The following is a 17,301-nucleotide window of genomic DNA, read 5'->3' on the forward strand; positions in this document are numbered from 1 at the left end:
TAAGTTCAGAGTACTAAACTTGCTTGTCTAATTGTCGATCGTTTTTGAAATTCCTAAAAACTTCAATTGAACCCGCAAAGCTTTCCCGAATCGAAAGAAGTGACGATGGGCCATGAAGCGACGTTACTCATTAGCTTTCTCGGTTATATAAAATTTCTTTTCGGTTTGTCAATATTTTCAATCAATTAACAATCATTATGACGCATGCGGAAACAACAAAAAATATCAAACAAACGTTTAGTCAAAGAAAATGCACTAGAATCTATCAGATTTGAGAGAAACTCTTAAGGGTTTCCAATATATTTCTTCAAAATCAAAGTTGATGATCACTAGGGCCGACTATAATCTTGAAAGGGTGGGGAAATGCAAAATCATCCCTAAAATATAAAACCGTCCATTTAAGTTTCTATATAAAAACGTCTTCCTTGTAAATACATGTCACTAGTCATATATCATCACGTTACGGTTGAAGTAAATAATAAACCATAACGATATAATGGTTATGGTGGCAAATTGAGCCTAAAAGTAATCTAACCATCCCATGAAAGACAGAAAATTGAGCTTTAATTTTCATGTATTTTTAGTCATAACCCACTCAATTAACAATTAGGCATAATCAAGCATATCCACGGGATGTCATTTTCTTTTGTAATAGAGACCGAGAAATGCCTTTTTTTTTTTTTCTTAGATAAGGCCAGTTGTTAAGGCAATGGAGGAGAAATAGACGGTATCGGTATCCTTACCGCTCCATGATTTTGTTTAGGTTAAAAATTGTAGTCCGCTTGATGTATCACAAAAATCTCTGAAGGACCCATCAAGCAGATCTGGGATATTTTAGTCAGGTTCGAAGTTATCCATCTCGCATATTATCAGAACACAAGTTTTTGGGTAGTCCCAGTTAACGTTGAAAGGCCTCCCAAACACAAGACACTGAGAGCGGAGAGGGAGATGATAGGTGTAAATGCATGGGGCATCACTCAAGCAGCATCGTTACCCCAGCTCAGGCCCTTTTGTTGTATTGATTTCTTAGCCAATAAACCCAATAATCTGAACTTTGTTTTAGGTTTGGGTTGCTCTCTTCCTTCTTTATCTCCTAATAAAACCCGTAGAAACCCAAGTTTGGGTTGCCTTTGCAGCGGTAATCAAAGCACTCCGGAGACAACTACTTCTTCCTCGTGTTTGGATTGGGATTGGAATCGATGGACCCGCCACTTCTCTGAAATTGAGCAGGCTGAGAGCTTTACCTCTGTTCTCAGGGTACTAATTTGTTCTTCTCTCTCTCTCTCTGTGTTAATCTCTTAATTTTGCTGGGTCATGTTTTTCTTTGAGAAACAAAATTCTTCCCAATTGCTATAGTTTGTTGAAGATGGTCGTTTATGTCTGTCTCACTGTGATTTTTCTGTCTTAAGGGAGTTTAAGAGAGAAGTTTGCATTATTATTGAATTTATTGAAGCTGTTGAGAAGTTGATTAAATATTGGTTGAGTTCACACAAAAATGATTCAATCGAATTTATAGATCTCGGAGTTTTTTTTTAAGGTAATGGGGAACTTTCGAATCTCAGTAACATGTCTCTTTTAGTTGACCATAAAGTTAACAGCTTTTTTTTTTCCCTTTCGTTTTGATCTTACTATCAACACTGATTGATTGTTTGGAGCTTTTATTGGTAGAGGCTTATTTTCGTATCAGCTACTTATCATTCAGTAGCAACTTCCTAGTAGTTATTGTTGATGGTTGATTTTTTTTCCTCACTACCATGCTGTAGACTATACTGTAAACTATTAATGTTTTGGTTGTGGTTATTTATTTGGAAATTGGATTGAAACAGATTGGCAATTATGTGCTGTTAGAATCAATTTTTATGAGAATGTTCTACCTGTAATTTGATGCTGCAATTTGAGAAGCAAGGTGCTTTGTTGTTTATTTGGTTCATTTCCAAACCGTGGAAAGGCATTAGGAGCAGATGACTTAGATATGCTTTTCAAGTAAAGGTTGAATGAAATTGCTTCATCCATGCTTTACAAGATAATCCTCTTTAAATGTTTTAGGTTGCAAGGGCAGTTGACTTCAGAAAACTTTAGACTTGAACTAAACGTGTTGCTAATTATACTATTCATTTTGGGTGCCAATAACTAGAGTTCACTGCTTTGGAAGCTTACATTTTATGGTTAGATCGTTACTTTTTTTTTTCTTCCATAGTGTTCTGGCTTTAGCCATTTATTAGAAATCTGTCAATCAACATTTACTTGCATGCCATTTGAATTATTCTTCTAGGTTGGGGCGTCTTTTTAATGTTATTTAAATCATAGAGATATATCTCATTGTGGAGAGCTACGGAAAATCATTCTGCAATTGCAATCTGATTGCTTTAGAAATATGTCTTTCTCCGGTCTCCACTGATCAGAACACCTGCATAGTCTATTGTCAGCATGTATTTATCATAATGTCTGATTGAGCTGGATGTACTGTAATATATTATTGTAGCTGGTTAGTGCTTAGAGGTTACCTAATATAGAATAATTAGAGATTCATCCAAACTCTAGGGTGAATAAATAAACTAGATAAACTTTCGTTTGTCTGACTGAAATCATTTTCTCAGTTTCAACTTGAAGATGCAATTGAAAAAGAGGACTTTCAAGAAGCTGGAAAGTTGAAAACGGCTATTACGGAGGCTAATTCGAATGATAGTGTGGCTGAAATAATGTGTCAGTTGAAGGTCAGATCTCCATCCAACTTTCTAGATGTTTAGATTGCTTTTATAAACTTTAGTTATTAATCTTTTGTTCGTCTACAGAGTGCTATAGATGAAGAGCGATACCATGATGCATCAAAGTTGTGCAAGCATACGGGAAGTGGATTGGTAATTCTCGTACCTCTACTGGCTGTTATCTTTAATTGTCTTCCTTTTTCCAGTTTCTACTGAACTTCTCATGATTTTGTGCAAATCTTTTTACTTTTATTACCCTTTCTTAGAATGTGCAATTACAAAGAATGATTGAGGTACTATGATTAAAAGATAAGTGGCTAATGTGATAAAAAATTTCTGGTCGCTACACCGTGGGAGACTTAAAAGGTGCTTATTTGAGATTTATCTGGAAAGGCACAGTTATCTGAACTGTTATACTCAATAGATTGGTTATGATTGTCATACATTTAGGATTTATCATCATTTGCCATTGACAGAAGCCTAAGCCATTGCTTGAAGACACTACAGTACCCAACCATAAGCCAGAAGGTATTTGGACTTTTCAGGGTAGTATCTTCTTAATGATCTTCGAACTTGATACTCTGCAATCAAATTTGTGTTGGATTGATGCTTCTCAGTCATTCAAAAGTTAGGTGGAAAGTTTTACAAATTTGATGGATGCCTAACCATCATTTGGACAGAGGCATGCCCTTTTGTAACTAAAACAAGATGGAAGGAGCAAAGAATAAGAGAAATGAGAAAAAGGTAGGCAAAGCAGCATCAAAGATCTCTGAGTATTCAGGGAAAATGCACATCGGATATTCATTACTCTAAACATCCAGTGGCAATCCTATAAAATGAGTTCTACATTTCTACCAATGTTGCCTCACATATACTGTTGCTTTGATTCACATTTGTTCTGCTAGTCAAGAATATGAATATGGTCCTGACTTCATTTGCTCAATAGAAATGAACACACTTTGAGAAGTATATTCAGTTGCTTGTTTTTAAATGTCGCATTATTTATGTGAATCAAAACTCCTGCCATGCTTTTGTTTGGTAAATATATGTTCTGAATGGTGGGCCCTTTTGCTGTTTGCATAAAATATTTCTGGTGAGGTGTCTGAACCATTGCTTATGATTTGATAAGTATTTTTGCAAGTACATAATTAGTACTTGTTAAATAGCTTCAGACTTAGAAGGTACTTGATTCGATGTTTCTTGATTGGTAAAATTATGAGCGGCCTCACTTAGTGGACACGCGGATGAGAATTTCAAGACTCCTCTAAGTTGTTTTATGTGTGAGCAGGTTGGTTGGTGGGTGGGCTACTCAAAGGACACTGATGATCCCTTTGGCACACTAGTACGCATTACACCTGGTATGGGCAGATTTGTTGGCAGGAGTTACAGTCCCAGGTAAGAGACCTTGTGTAAAGATTAATGTTTAAAATACTTGAGTGCATTCGTAACTAATGTTTTCTGCAGACAGTTGGTCACTGCATCTCCAGGGACTCCACTGTTCGAAATTTTTGTGGTCAAAGATTCAGATGAAACATATGTTATGCAGGTAAAGCTTAAGTGCTCCTTTGGACGGTAGCTTTTTTTTGAAGTTAATCATTTTCAAATTTATCTGTCTTGATGATGAACAGTTAGTCAGTATACCTACACATTCTCAGAATTTTGATCCTGGAATTTCATCTTTAAGAAAATTGATTACACGTGAAATATTTTCGAACTGTTGCAAAAGGTGATTTGATCGATAAATGTTTTCAACCTTAAACTAAAAATGTGAACTCATCAGCACATTTTGGTAGGATTTTCTTGGGCTTAGTCAATTTGTATTTAATTTCTAAATGGGATATGTGGTTTTATTTCCCTTGTAACACTGTATCCCTTTCTAAACATGATAGCCTAAAATTCTCTTATAAATTTCACGGAAGTGAGTGCAATATTACTTCTGTTTACAGGTGGTATATTTGCAACAAGTCAAAGGAAGGTCGACAAGCTCCATAAGCTCTAAATCGACAAAAAGCCCATCGACTCCTGAAGCTGAGAATGCATCTGTTGTTGATGTACAGGAAAGTGGAGTTAAGGCAGAGAGTGATGAGAAGGGCATACACATTGAGGAAGCTACAGAGGAAGGGATAAAGAGTGTAATCAATTTTCTTAAAGATAAAATTCCAGGATTGAAATTAAAAGTCATGAACATCAATGTCACTGAGGATGTGCTAGAGGATAATGATTCAATGAAGCAGTTGTTGCAAGAAGGCGATGAGACAACTGTGTCTGATGAGGATTCCAATGATGAACCTATAAATTTAGAAGACGTTCAACCTGATGGGATTGATTTGGAGGAAGTTAGCCATGCCTCAGAAGATGGCAAAGATTTGGATACAAAGCTGTTTATTGGTGGAGTTGTACATAATACTGATGATTCTCCTTCCAAGGAAGAGTACACACGAGTTCCAGCAGAGATTAGAAATATGGAGAGAGAGTCGTTCATCTTGCATGTTCCCAAGAGAAGTCTAGAAAGTGACAACATTGAAAGTAAAGCATCCAGGGTGAAAGTGGCAGCTATAGCTGCTCAAGGTGTTTCAGAGCTAATGCCTCCTGAAGTTGCCAAGGCATTTTGGGGAGCTGACAAAGTTTCTTCAAAGGTGATGTTAAGATCTAATGCATTGACGGCATTAAACAAGAACATTAATATTTTTGAGAAATATCATAATCCAGAATTTGACACAATTATTCTCCATTTCATTTTTGTTGATATAACTTATTATGTACAAGATTTTTATTGAAACATAACAGACTTGGTTTTCTATTATTTTCCACTTGTTAATGTCAAGAAGCTTTATCTTTTGTGGTATTTCAGTTTTCTTTTTTATTTAAAGATAAGTGATTGAACTTGAGATTTTCACTTTTATAGCAACATAAATTTTGTTATAAACCCCAACAAGTATTGCATTTTCTCTGGCATTTAATAAATTACTTCAATAAATGAAGTTTAACATATGATATAGTCTTTGTTTCCCTAGTTTCTCCAGCATCAGAGATCTTTCTGCCTATTTCCATAATATTTCTTTGCTTGTTGCTATACTGATTAATTTTTTTCTTAGGTTTCGAAAAATGTGCGTGAAATAGTCAAGCTTGCTGTTAGCCAGGCGCAGAAGCGAAACAGACTATCAGAAAATACAACTTTTAGTCGAATCATGACCTCTGACGGGAATTTAGATCCCTTTGATGGTGAGTATGCTTTTAGATTCTTTTCTTTCTTATGGCTGAAGTAGTTAAAAACAGAAGGGTAAAAACCTCTTGGTTCAAGTACAGGTCTATACGTTGGTGCATTTGGCCCTTATGGCACTGAGATAGTACAATTGAGACGTAAATTTGGTCACTGGAATGGTGTGGAAGACGCTTCTTCAGATGTGGAGTTTTTTGAGTATGTTGAGGCTGTGAAGTTGACTGGGGATCTTAATGTCCCCGCGGGCGAGGTTTGTATCTTCTGCTTTCTTGACTGTAGTGCTGGTGGACTACTTTGCATAGTCTCTTGTTCAGTTTATGAGCATGTAATGCAAAATTTGTGCTAATCGATACAGTGGGAATTTTAGGTCACTTTCCGTGCCAAAATTGGGAAAGGCAGTCGCAATTCCAACCGTGGAATGTATCCAGATGAATTGGGAGTGGTAAGTCTATTACTTCTTTCCCTCTGCATCGTGCTGAAAAAAGTATGTTCTAATGATTCTACCCATTTGTATGGTAAAGGTACCCACCCTTGATTTGGGCTACTTATGGTTCAATTGCTTTGCTTTGCTGAGGACTAGAGTGCACAAAATAAAACGGAAAACAGAAGGCGATAAATTGTGCGAGGGCCACGTAGTTTTGAAAAATAGATGTTGTTAAGAGTGACCGGCCTTATTGGTTTAGAGGAAGAGTCAACTTGTGATTTTTTGTTCCCTCAAAAGTTCCTTCAGAAGTTATCTTGATATTGCAGGCAAATTGAGTTGGAGTAAGCTGAAATGTGAATTTCTGGCTCCTGGTGAATTGGCTCTTGATGTTTTAAAATGCACTAGTCCACCAAAACAGTAGTAAAGAAATTCTCTGAAACAAAAAGCCGAATCTCTATGGCAAGCACCTGTGCATTGAATTATTAAAATCTGAGTTGTCTGCGTCAATACATTTGCCTCATTCTATGCAAATGATTTTGAGAACTCTTTTTCGCAGGTTGCTAGCTACAAGGGTCAGGGAAGGATAGCAGAATTTGGGTTCCGGAATCCACGTTGGGTAGATGGTGAACTTCTCCAACTGAGTGGCAAGGTAACGACTTGGTCTAAAGCATATCCCAAAAAAATGTCCTGTAGTTTTGCTGCTCTTCTTTACTAAACCCGATAAAAGATTACAACTTGACTAATTTTACTGAATTCTTGTCTGATTTTCAATCCCTGTTTCCGAATTTGAAGACCATTGGACCTTACGTCAAAGGTGCAGATCTAGGTTTCTTGTACGTTGTCCCTGAGCAAAGTTTCCTGGTGCTCTTCAACCGGTTGAAACTACCCGAGTAAGCCATGTTTGTTATACCGCTCAAGCAATTTGTTATATCCCTTTGATACAGCCGGATGTCGAGCTTCTTATGCTGAGAATAGGGTTATCTATAAACCTTTGTAACCTGTAGTTTTATTTTGATTTTTGTGTTTTGAGGAGCATTTTTGTTTCCTTGTATGCCTCCATATACCATCTTCATTCACTTTTTATAACTTCCTTGTAAATCTTTTTGGCGAGTAAACTAAATAAAGATGTACTTATAGCAGTGAGGCAAACTTAGAACAATCTCTCCCAATTATTAGTATACTGATTTTGATCACTTGCTGAAAAGTAACTCCATTAAAGACTTTTTGGTAGTCCTTATATGAATATAATGACATGTAAATAATATTTGGTTGAATAGGTCTTTGTTCATGGAAAAAGAAAGAAAAAAAACAATGCAGGTCCCTTGTTCAAAGCAAGAGGGTTGTGATCAAGAAGTTGCTTTTCACTTCCAAAGTTGGGTTTTTTTATTATTTTTTTATTGTAAGTATTCACCAGAGTACCAAAATATGGTGCTCTAGATACATCATCATACAATATGTTTGATAAGATTGTCTCTATAAGCACAAATGCAACCCAACTGTGAAAGAGGAATCTAGTTTAGGACTTTAGCCCAAAAAAAAAAGAAGGGGAAAAAGGAAAGGAATTTGTGCCATTGGCACACCTAAGGGTCGCCCACTACCAAAGAAAGCTAAAAGAAACCTTTTACTTTTGTAAAGTGAAAGCTTTGCTACCTCAAGAAAATAAAATCTTCTTCAGTTTGAAATTTCTAACTTTCAGATTATTATAAATTCAAAACATTTCGTTAACTTGCATAAGATATGAAGTTTGATTCCCTTTTGCAAAAAAAAATTAAAAATATAATCTGATAACTATTAAATAAAAGTTTTTATACCAACGAGAGATGATTCGGTTGCCAATCGATCAATTTCATTGGTTTGCGGATTATTAAGAGCACTTGTAATTATATTATTTTGTCTGGGCTAATAAATACGTATGAGATTTTGTGTTTTGGTGTTTTAGTGTAGTTTTATTGTGGACAATATGAAGGGAAAGAGAATTTGTTGGCCTCCATGTTGGGTGGGAAGAAAAAATGTATGAGAATTTATGTTTTGTTAATATGGCTATATTGAAAGACGTGTTTGACTTAACTTAGGTAAGACCCAATATTGTTTTTTGTTGACCCAACAAAATGGAACCATGCAATTGCTCTTACGTGGCGCATATGTGATTTGAGGAGTATTGGGCCGGTCCATGTGTAAACCAATAGTCGACTGACATGTCCATCAGAGAGATCGAGCTGAACAGCAATCAAGAAGGCGTGATTCATATTTGACGTGTGATTCATGCAATCCCATAGGAATTTGCACACAGGATTGTAAACTCCAAGTTTAAAATCCCGCACTGGCACTTCCCACTTTCCACTTCTTCATTGATTTGCTTAATTGCTTTTCCTTTTTGGGCTTTTGTCCAGTTAAATTCCCGAGAAAAGCAATGGAACCCAAAACCGGACTGCAAAACCACAACATGAAACGATCGTCTTCCTCCAATTCCGAATCGCAGAGTCACCTCGAATCGCCTCTCCGATTCCATTCACCTCTTCAATCTGACCAGGGTGATCCGACTGACACCCCTCCCTATGCATCCCCAATCGCATCACCGGAGAAGCCTCCTCCGGATAACTCTAAGGCTATCGTCTCCTTCGACAAGTACACCCAGTTCTCCCCGCATCCGTCCCCTTTTCAGCCGGCGGGGGAAAAGCGGCTGCCTCAGTCGCAGCCACCAATGGTGTTCAATAGAGCGGTGAAGGAGGATGGTCCAGCGACGGCGACGAGAGTGGGGCACGCGGTAGGGGATGGGAGGTTTGATACGACGAGTTCTGTACCGAGGACATCGATAAGAGAAGATAGGCTGAAGATGGCAGAGCTAGGGTTTAGAATTAGTGAGGTTGTTTTGTGCTTGATTTCGTTCTCTGTTATGGCTGCAGATAAGACTCAGGGTTGGAGTGGCGATTCCTTCGATCGCTACAAAGAATACAGGTCTTATACTCTTCTTCTCTGTACAAACAATAGTAAATTATCAGTCTTGACTTCATATGGGATTTTTCATTCATGTCTTTGATTTACAGTCTCGACTCAGTTGATGTTAATATGGTATATTTACAAATAGACTAGTTTACTTCTTTTACGATATTTTCTCTAACAATATGTAGATAAATCCAAGAATGATTCGATTTATCATCTTTTCAATATGTTAATTTTGGCATCTTACTTTGTGTCCATATGCATAATATAATTCTGGAAGAGGTTTGATGTGATCATGAATTATTATTTGACAACAGGTATTCCTTGTCCATGAATGTTATTGGGTTTGCATATTCGGGGTTTCAAGCTTATGATCTGGCCTATAATCTAGCCAATGGGAAACATTTGTTACGCCACCATCTTCGTCGACAGTTCAATTTCTTCATGGATCAGGCAAGTGTTTTAGATTTCAATGTCTGTTTTAAGATGGTGGTTACTATTTTTATCTTTTGTTCGAGTCAGCAGTTAGTTCACTTCATGGCAATTATCTGAATTATGCAAATTATCTAGAGCACTGTGTTCATTGAAATACTTTTGTTGATAGTGCACTTCTCTGTTCAGTAATCAATTGTAACTGTGGTGTTGAGAGGGGATATAATTCTTTGCCTTACTAGTTTGGCCTGTGCTACACTATAGGTGATTGGGTTGTAATATTGGGCATGTTTCTTCACTGGCCCAATTTAAGGGGTTGACCATAATTTTTCTTAGCTGCTAGTTTCTCATGGCTAATAATTCCTCTGTTTGACTTTGGTGATTTCAGTATTTGGAAGTACATAAAATGGTTACTTTATAATCATCAATCGCTGGAACTAGTCCATCCTTAACAGCTGCACAATGCCATTAGTACTTAACAATGGCGGGTTTAAATATTAGTCTAAATTAGTCCCTATACCTTTTTTTGGGAAAATTTTGCTCTCGTATGTGCTGTTTTGGATTTACATGTTGGATCTTTGTACTATGTTGTCCATATCAAGTACTTCGTCCTTCCCTCTTGTCCGACCGTCATTTATATATGAATTTGGATAGATAGTGTCAGCATCTAAATAGAATCTGAAAGCTCGGTTCTGGTTTGAAGGATAGTGTCAGTATCCTAGATGGTTGAGTTTGCATCATTTCAAGCTAGGCGGCCAAACACTTGAGATTATGCATTGCACTCAAAGGGCCACAATATTTAAAATAAATTGTATGTTTCCTGAAACTGAATATTTGCTTGTTCTCCAAACTGGCAGATATTGGCATATCTCCTGATATCATCATCTTCATCAGCTGCAACACGAGTTGATGACTGGCAATCTAATTGGGGCAAAGATGAGTTCACTGAGATGGCTAGTGCATCAGTCGCGATGGCCTTCTTAGCGTTTTTGGCCTTTGCCTTGAGCTCCCTCATCTCTGGTTACAACCTATTCACCGCATAACTCCTTTTGAGCAAGGAGTGTAAATTAGTTGCTTGAAAATAAAACAAGATAATGCCATTGCACATCATTTTTTTAATATTGTACATAAGCAGGTTTAATATCAAGCAGTCTCCGGACTTTGCTCGTTTTGACTTGTTTCTTTTCACTTATTTCTTACTGGAGTAAATGTACCATTTATATTCGGATTTTCTTCTACATGTATATTTACTTGTTCGTTTCAAATGCCATGATTGAAGAATGTTAGGATTGGAAGAGAAGCTAATGAAATGGATTCAACCTCTGTCAACATTCTTTGCGTTTGTGTTAAGTGTATTTTGTAGCCAGTTTCTTATGACACTGCCAAATGGTCCGTGTTCGGCTCATCTTTTCAGTTTTCTGGATAATCATCACGAAAATAATAAATATCCCAACAGGTATTTCATTTATCTCAATCAAGGCCGACCCTAGCCACTTTGTTGTTCAAAGCGGCACGGTAAAGTAATGTCCTATTAAAAAAAAAAGATACAAAGTGAGATGATACTTATTTGCGATATTCAATGAGGAAGAGTAGAGGGAGAGTGGAAGTCAGTGTTTATTTTTGGTTGGACTTGTAGGGTACTATAGATTCTGTGTTGGGTTAATAGGTTTGGTAATAAAAAGAATTTGGCGCCCTGAACCGGTCTAGTACCCAAAGCCTGTGGTTTGGTTGCTTTGCCTAATGGTCAGCTCTGTCTTGATCCTAATTATTGAGTGTGACACATAAGATTCAAATAGATTCATGGATTCCACATATTCATATGATGCACATGAAATCTTGTGCGTACAAATAAGCTAGGGATAAGACATCCTAAACCAAAAGATCGGTTAAATTGTTATTTCCATTTACACGAAATGTGAAAGGAGTTCACGTGGAATCCTCCATCAGCCATGTTAGTCTGCATACCTTTCAAATTTGAACTAAATGACAAATATTCTTTTGTCAGACCACACCCATATCTTCTTTTCTTTTACTCAAATTTCTTGCAAGCAAATGATTCTATTCCCTTCACCATATATATATATATATGTGTGTGTGTACGGTTAGTCTGACTTAAATTAGTGATTCATTCAATCAATAATTACATATGTCAATCTTAACACCTTTATTGTTCATTAATCAATTGGCTTTATGTGATTTTGTTCTGATTTGATATAATTTGATCCATTATTAGACTACTAAAGCATTTGGACTCTACTTAGGTATCTGGTTTTTTTGACATACCAAACCGAAAATCATGGCTGGTTTGCCGGATGATGACGGCCAAAACTTGCACGAATTCTCGATGTATCAGGATAGTTGGGCTAGTTGTCTGGAAGTGATTGCTCAACTAATCTTCAAGTTAGTTGACGTGTTATTCCAGAGTTGAGAGTGTCCTACTACTCGGAACTCTCCCTTTAACTAGCAAGCAATGAAAAAGTGTCGGAGTCAAAGACTTAAAATTACTTGATGTGAAGATTCTCTTTTTATATTGACTTGCGGGTAGTCCAATTCTAGTAAGTAATGTTTCTTCATGATTCTTAAGAAAATTTTCCGGGGGTGGATAAATTTTCTTCCTTTCCTAATATCAATTTGATTTAATTAAAACTTTGATTTCTCATGTTGTTAGTCACCTGAGGGTTTTCAGGATAGTGTACCTTGTGGTGCCATTTGTACTGGTCGACACCTCGGCCAAATCTTGCTCCGCATCTCGGTGACACATGTCAACAAAACATTAGAGAGTGATTCTTGGCATCATTAGTCGGTTTTCTGATTCAATCACCGATAAACTATTTTATTTCCATCAAATATTGGATAAATCGTAATATTTGGGTCCCTTGCTAGAAAAATTTAACAATATTAACAAGATGTAAACAACATTTTAGGACATTGATACAAAGAAACCCAACAATGAAACCAACTATTTTTTAAGTTACAAAGAAAACCATTAATATTAATTAATCTTGAAACCTATAACAATGGAACACAAAGCAATATACAGTATGTTGGGTGGTGGAGATCGAAACGACATGGAAAGCCGAGTTGTAGGGGTGGAGCTTGCGCCACATGTCGGTGACAAGTATGTGTGCGTTTTCTGATGTGATGAGAGAGAGAGAGAGAGAGAGAGAGGCCGTATACGGAATAGAACCACATCATACGGCATTGTCCAACACACCCACAGATTAACCACCCTGTGCTGTTGGGCCCCAACTAAAGCAACTACCAGTCTACCGTTGCAACTTCTGTTTTTCTTTTTATTTATTCAAAAATCCCAAACAACTCGCATTCCATTCCAGTTACGAAGAATCCAATTATATCTTGTGCGTATAACTTAACAATTGGGATAATTGAGATTTCAACTAGTTTGATGTTTATTATTTTTCGTTTTATTTATCTTTTTGATAGACCTAAATGGCCTCCATGGATGTGCAGACACCTTAGATAGGAGCAGAGAATGGCATTTTGGATACTACAAGCACAAGTGAAGGGTACGTAAGGAACGAGATGGGCATTGGTGAACGTCAGAAGACCCGGTTTGTCTCCTAAGAAGTGGATCCTCGCACGTTATGACTGGCGTCAAGGACTTAACCCAACTTTAGAAATGCAGGCAAGACAACAAGAAGTACAATACATAATGTATTATTTGTATTAACCACCAACACAACCATTCAAGCGTCTTCATGCCCCTCAGAAGCTCATCTGAGCTGGTTTTTCCCCCTCCAACCGCCATTCTGTAGCTTCAACCTTCTCCAATTAGAAAATTAACTTTTTTCCTTCTCTCTGTGTTGCTCTCTTCCCCACACCCCAAAGCTTAAACCCGTGTTCCAATTCGTGGGTTTATAATTGTAGTTCGAATGAGCGACCGCATTTCACCTATCAAGTTCAAATTTTTAAAGTTGGGTTTACTTGCAATCTGATTCTTAGCCATAAAAAGGTGGGAACTTTATTGGTTCATTGTTGGGGTTTGAGAAGTTGAATTGGGTTTTTGTCAAGTAGTGGTTTAAAGTTTAAACCCATGAAGAATTTTCCCTGGTTTAGACAAATCTCCAACAATGGGAAATCCGGGAGGAGGCTGTCTCTGGGAGAGTACAACAGAGCTGTTTCTTGGTCAAAATATTTGGTGTCACCAGGAGCAGCGATTAAGGGAGAAGGAGAGGAAGAGTGGAGTGCAGATATGTCTCAACTGTTAGTGGGAAACAAATTTGCATCTGGAAGGCATAGTAGGATCTATAGAGGGATATATAAACAGAGAGATGTTGCGATTAAGCTTGTAAGCCAGCCTGAGGAGGATGTAGACTTGGCTGCTGTGCTTGATAAACAGTTTACTTCAGAGGTCGCCTTGTTGTTTCGGTTGCAGCATCCCAATATCATCACTGTAAGCCCATTTTCTTTATGCAATCTTTGCTGTTGCTCTGTTTTCAACTTTGAGAAGGCTTTATGGTCCATTTCAGTTCTTTTTTTCTTTGACTGATTTTCTCATTTTCTGTTTAAATTTTTTATGAAGAAACATTCAGTTTTGCTTACTGTCAAGATCTGACATAAACCAGTCGAGTGGTTTATAAGGCTCCACTCCCTCCCACATAACCAAGGCTGTCACCCCAAAGAATAAAACCATGCAGACTCTGGCTCAAAGCGAACAATATTAGTTTTTAATGTTTCGGTTGGATTTCCCAACGCTTAGCTTATGAAGATGCTTTTCAGTTACTCCAAGTTTCATGTTTTCTGGTGTTGAAGAAATACTTTAAGTTAGTACTTATTAGTGCTTGTGCATCATGTCCTGCAGTTACATATAGTCCATGTGCAATATTTCTTGTTTCTACTCTTTCACTCTGCCACTTGCATTCAATGTTTTTGCTCACTTTGCTAGCTGTGGGGCTTCCATCCACGTTCTTGCAGTTTTCCAAAGACAAATCTGATCTGCAAACTCTCATTATTGCTATGGTCAACAGTTTTCCTTTGGCCTTGAAGTCAATGTTCTGTTTTCCTTCTTTAGGACCTGGTGAGGTACCATAGATTGAAAGCTAAAGAAGAGTATAGTGCATATTCAACATAATGTAAAGAAAATTGGGGATTGTTGTAATGACTTTCCTTTTCAAGGAAAGATACTCACTTTTTTTTTGTCCTTCTGAAAATGATGTCTCTATAGAGTTTTACTTGGTTTAATGGCTTTTGTGCTCGAAAGGCTCTCCTTGGTACCAAATTCAAGAAAATCCCACTTTTCATGTTCACAATAGAGAAAAGGGAACCATGCTTTTAAGATAAAGAATGTGAAATAAAGACAAACTAGTCAAACATTTAGCATTGCTTTAGATTCTCAGTTAGATCAATATTAGATATGGTGGAGTATTATGTCAATGTGTAAAAGGATAAAAAAAGCCTTGTGTTTTGGTTGCCTTGGAGACAGACAACTCATGATGCAGCAACTACATTGATTTGCACACATCCTCAACAATCTTAATGCTTTAAATTAATTAGAGTGCAGATTACTGGATAAGTGCTTTTACTCGAAATATTCCGAGTATTGATGTATAGATATAGCTGCTGCTTTTTATTTTATAAACATCATGCTTTGGATGGGGAATTTTCCCCTCCCCATTTTGACATAGCTGGTTTTGCAGAGAGCCTTATCGGAACATCGAATTAGTGCTTTATACTTATGTGATCTTGTCTTAAGAAACGAAGAGTAAAACTCTGTTTAACATTCAAGTCCATAGGAATTTCTTGGTTTTTCCTATTATTTCCCTGGTCTCTTTGATCATTCCTACCTTTTTCATGCAGTTTATTGCAGCTTGTAAGAAACCTCCCGTGTTTTGTATAATCACTGAGTATTTGGCTGGAGGTTCATTGCGTAAATACCTCCACCACCAAGAGCCACATTCAGTTCCACTCAACCTGGTTCTAAAGTTAGCCCTTGACATTGCTCGTGGTATGCAATATCTTCATTCACAAGGAATACTTCATAGGGACCTAAAATCAGAAAATCTGCTGCTTGATGAATATATGTGTGTGAAGGTCGCTGATTTTGGTATCTCATGCTTGGAATCTCAATGTGGTAGTGCGAAGGGATTCACAGGGACATATCGTTGGATGGCTCCTGAAATGATCAAAGAGAAGCACCATACCAAGAAAGTTGATGTTTACAGTTTTGGCATTGTGTTGTGGGAGCTTTTGACTGCAATGACACCATTCGACAACATGACTCCAGAACAGGCTGCTTTTGCAGTCTCTCATAAGGTAAATATACCTGTTTCATTGAACTTAATCAGCAGTTATGATGGTAAAACTTGCAATATATCCTGTGCCGCTAGTTTCCAAATTTGACCCGTTTGCATTTCGGGCCTCTCATGTTTCCTCGTGCGAGTGTGTTATCATTTGTCAAGGTGTTTGGGAGATCATTGCATAGAACACACTATGAAAAAAACAGACTAGAAAAAAAAAAGCACGGAAACTAAATTAGAAGAGAGAATGGAAAACCTTAACCAAATTATCTATGTAAGAATATGTGTCGGATTTTTGCAAACTCAATGTTCTTTAAGCTCACAGCATTATTTTCTCCCAGCAGCGGGGCTTTTTACCTGCTCATATATAGCTTGCCATGGACTACATCACCAACAACATTCAGTATAGAGCTGAAAAATGAATCGTTTTGACCATATTTTGTCCGATGTAAGTTCTAACGTTGGAATGCATCTACTTTCTGCTATCTAGTCACTTCCATTTTCGGAAAGGGTGGCATCATACACAATTATTATTAACTGCCTGTGCTTGGGTTACATAGTTACATTTTCATGTGAGAACAGGCTGTTTTGGCATTGCTGTATAAACGATTATATTTCCAGGAATGTATAACTGCTTTTTCTGTATTCGTCCTCAGTCGGCCAGTCCTTCCTGATATGTAGCTTAATCAAAAAATGAACTTGTGCAGAATGCAAGACCACCATTACCTCCAGCATGTCCGGTGGCCTTTCGTCAACTCATTAACCGGTGTTGGTCAAGCAATGCGGATAGGCGACCGCATTTTGATGAGATAATTCTTCTTTTGGAATTTTATGCTGAATCCCTGGAGGAGGATCCTGATTTTTTTTCTATTTACAAACCTTCCTCAGATCTTGCGATTCCGCGATGCTTACCTACATGTATTGCTAGCCGGTCTAGCTTCTTCAAAAGCCTACAACACTAAGTGTACCATATTCTTTTCCATGTCTAGGTTTAAATAAAGGACTAAGTCACAAAATAAACCATCTATTTTGCAAAATAGGTCGATTGAGCCTGTGTATTTTTTTCCCTTTGGGTTATTCAAGCGTTTCTACTTTGAACAATGGAAAGCCGTAATAAATATGATACGATGAAAAATGATGACATCAAAATGGAGTCACAAAACCTTATCCTTCAAGTGTAAAAGAAGACAAGTAAACCTCGTGAGATTGACATTCTGTCCATCACAACTCTAACATTCCACCCAACAATATTGAATTTTGCAGCAGAATTTATAATGGAAGGGTGTAATTGTCCTATCTACCCCTGCTTCTTCTCCTTCTTCA

The 17,301-nt window shown here is 37.3% G+C and overlaps 3 protein-coding genes across 4 annotated transcripts; all 3 read left to right on the plus strand.

Moving 5' to 3' along the window:
- The first annotated feature begins 736 nt into the window (after window positions 1-736).
- On the plus strand, window positions 737-7,553 carry LOC120016267 (protein EXECUTER 2, chloroplastic). Of its 2 annotated transcripts, XM_038868953.1 has the most exons (11): window positions 739-1,257; window positions 2,598-2,714; window positions 2,793-2,858; window positions 3,994-4,100; window positions 4,170-4,251; window positions 4,652-5,341; window positions 5,801-5,927; window positions 6,012-6,175; window positions 6,293-6,367; window positions 6,906-6,998; window positions 7,142-7,553. In XM_038868953.1, the coding sequence occupies exons 1-11, from the start codon at window positions 949-951 to the stop codon at window positions 7,241-7,243; spliced, it is 1,932 nt and encodes a 643-aa protein (XP_038724881.1). In that variant the 5' UTR covers window positions 739-948; the 3' UTR covers window positions 7,244-7,553. The 2 variants fall into 2 exon arrangements, with proteins under 2 accessions (XP_038724882.1, XP_038724881.1); XM_038868954.1 differs by lacking the exons at window positions 6,906-6,998; window positions 7,142-7,553 and adding an exon at window positions 6,676-6,827 and having other exon boundaries at window positions 737-1,257.
- A 1,129-nt stretch (window positions 7,554-8,682) lies between these two features.
- LOC120016270 (CASP-like protein 4A3) lies at window positions 8,683-11,021 on the plus strand. The gene is made up of 3 exons (XM_038868958.1): window positions 8,683-9,304; window positions 9,607-9,742; window positions 10,579-11,021. Exons 1-3 carry the CDS (start codon window positions 8,760-8,762, stop codon window positions 10,762-10,764), a joined length of 867 nt encoding a protein of 288 aa, XP_038724886.1. The 5' UTR covers window positions 8,683-8,759; the 3' UTR covers window positions 10,765-11,021.
- Window positions 11,022-13,098: 2,077 nt separating this feature from the next.
- On the plus strand, window positions 13,099-17,142 carry LOC120016269 (serine/threonine/tyrosine-protein kinase HT1-like). The gene is made up of 3 exons (XM_038868957.1): window positions 13,099-14,135; window positions 15,539-15,994; window positions 16,686-17,142. The coding sequence occupies exons 1-3, from the start codon at window positions 13,776-13,778 to the stop codon at window positions 16,938-16,940; spliced, it is 1,071 nt and encodes a 356-aa protein (XP_038724885.1). The 5' UTR covers window positions 13,099-13,775; the 3' UTR covers window positions 16,941-17,142.
- Window positions 17,143-17,301: the final 159 nt, after the last annotated feature.

This window comes from Tripterygium wilfordii, chromosome 15 (assembly GCF_013401445.1).
Source record: "Tripterygium wilfordii isolate XIE 37 chromosome 15, ASM1340144v1, whole genome shotgun sequence".
Lineage (NCBI taxonomy): Eukaryota > Viridiplantae > Streptophyta > Magnoliopsida > Celastrales > Celastraceae > Tripterygium > Tripterygium wilfordii.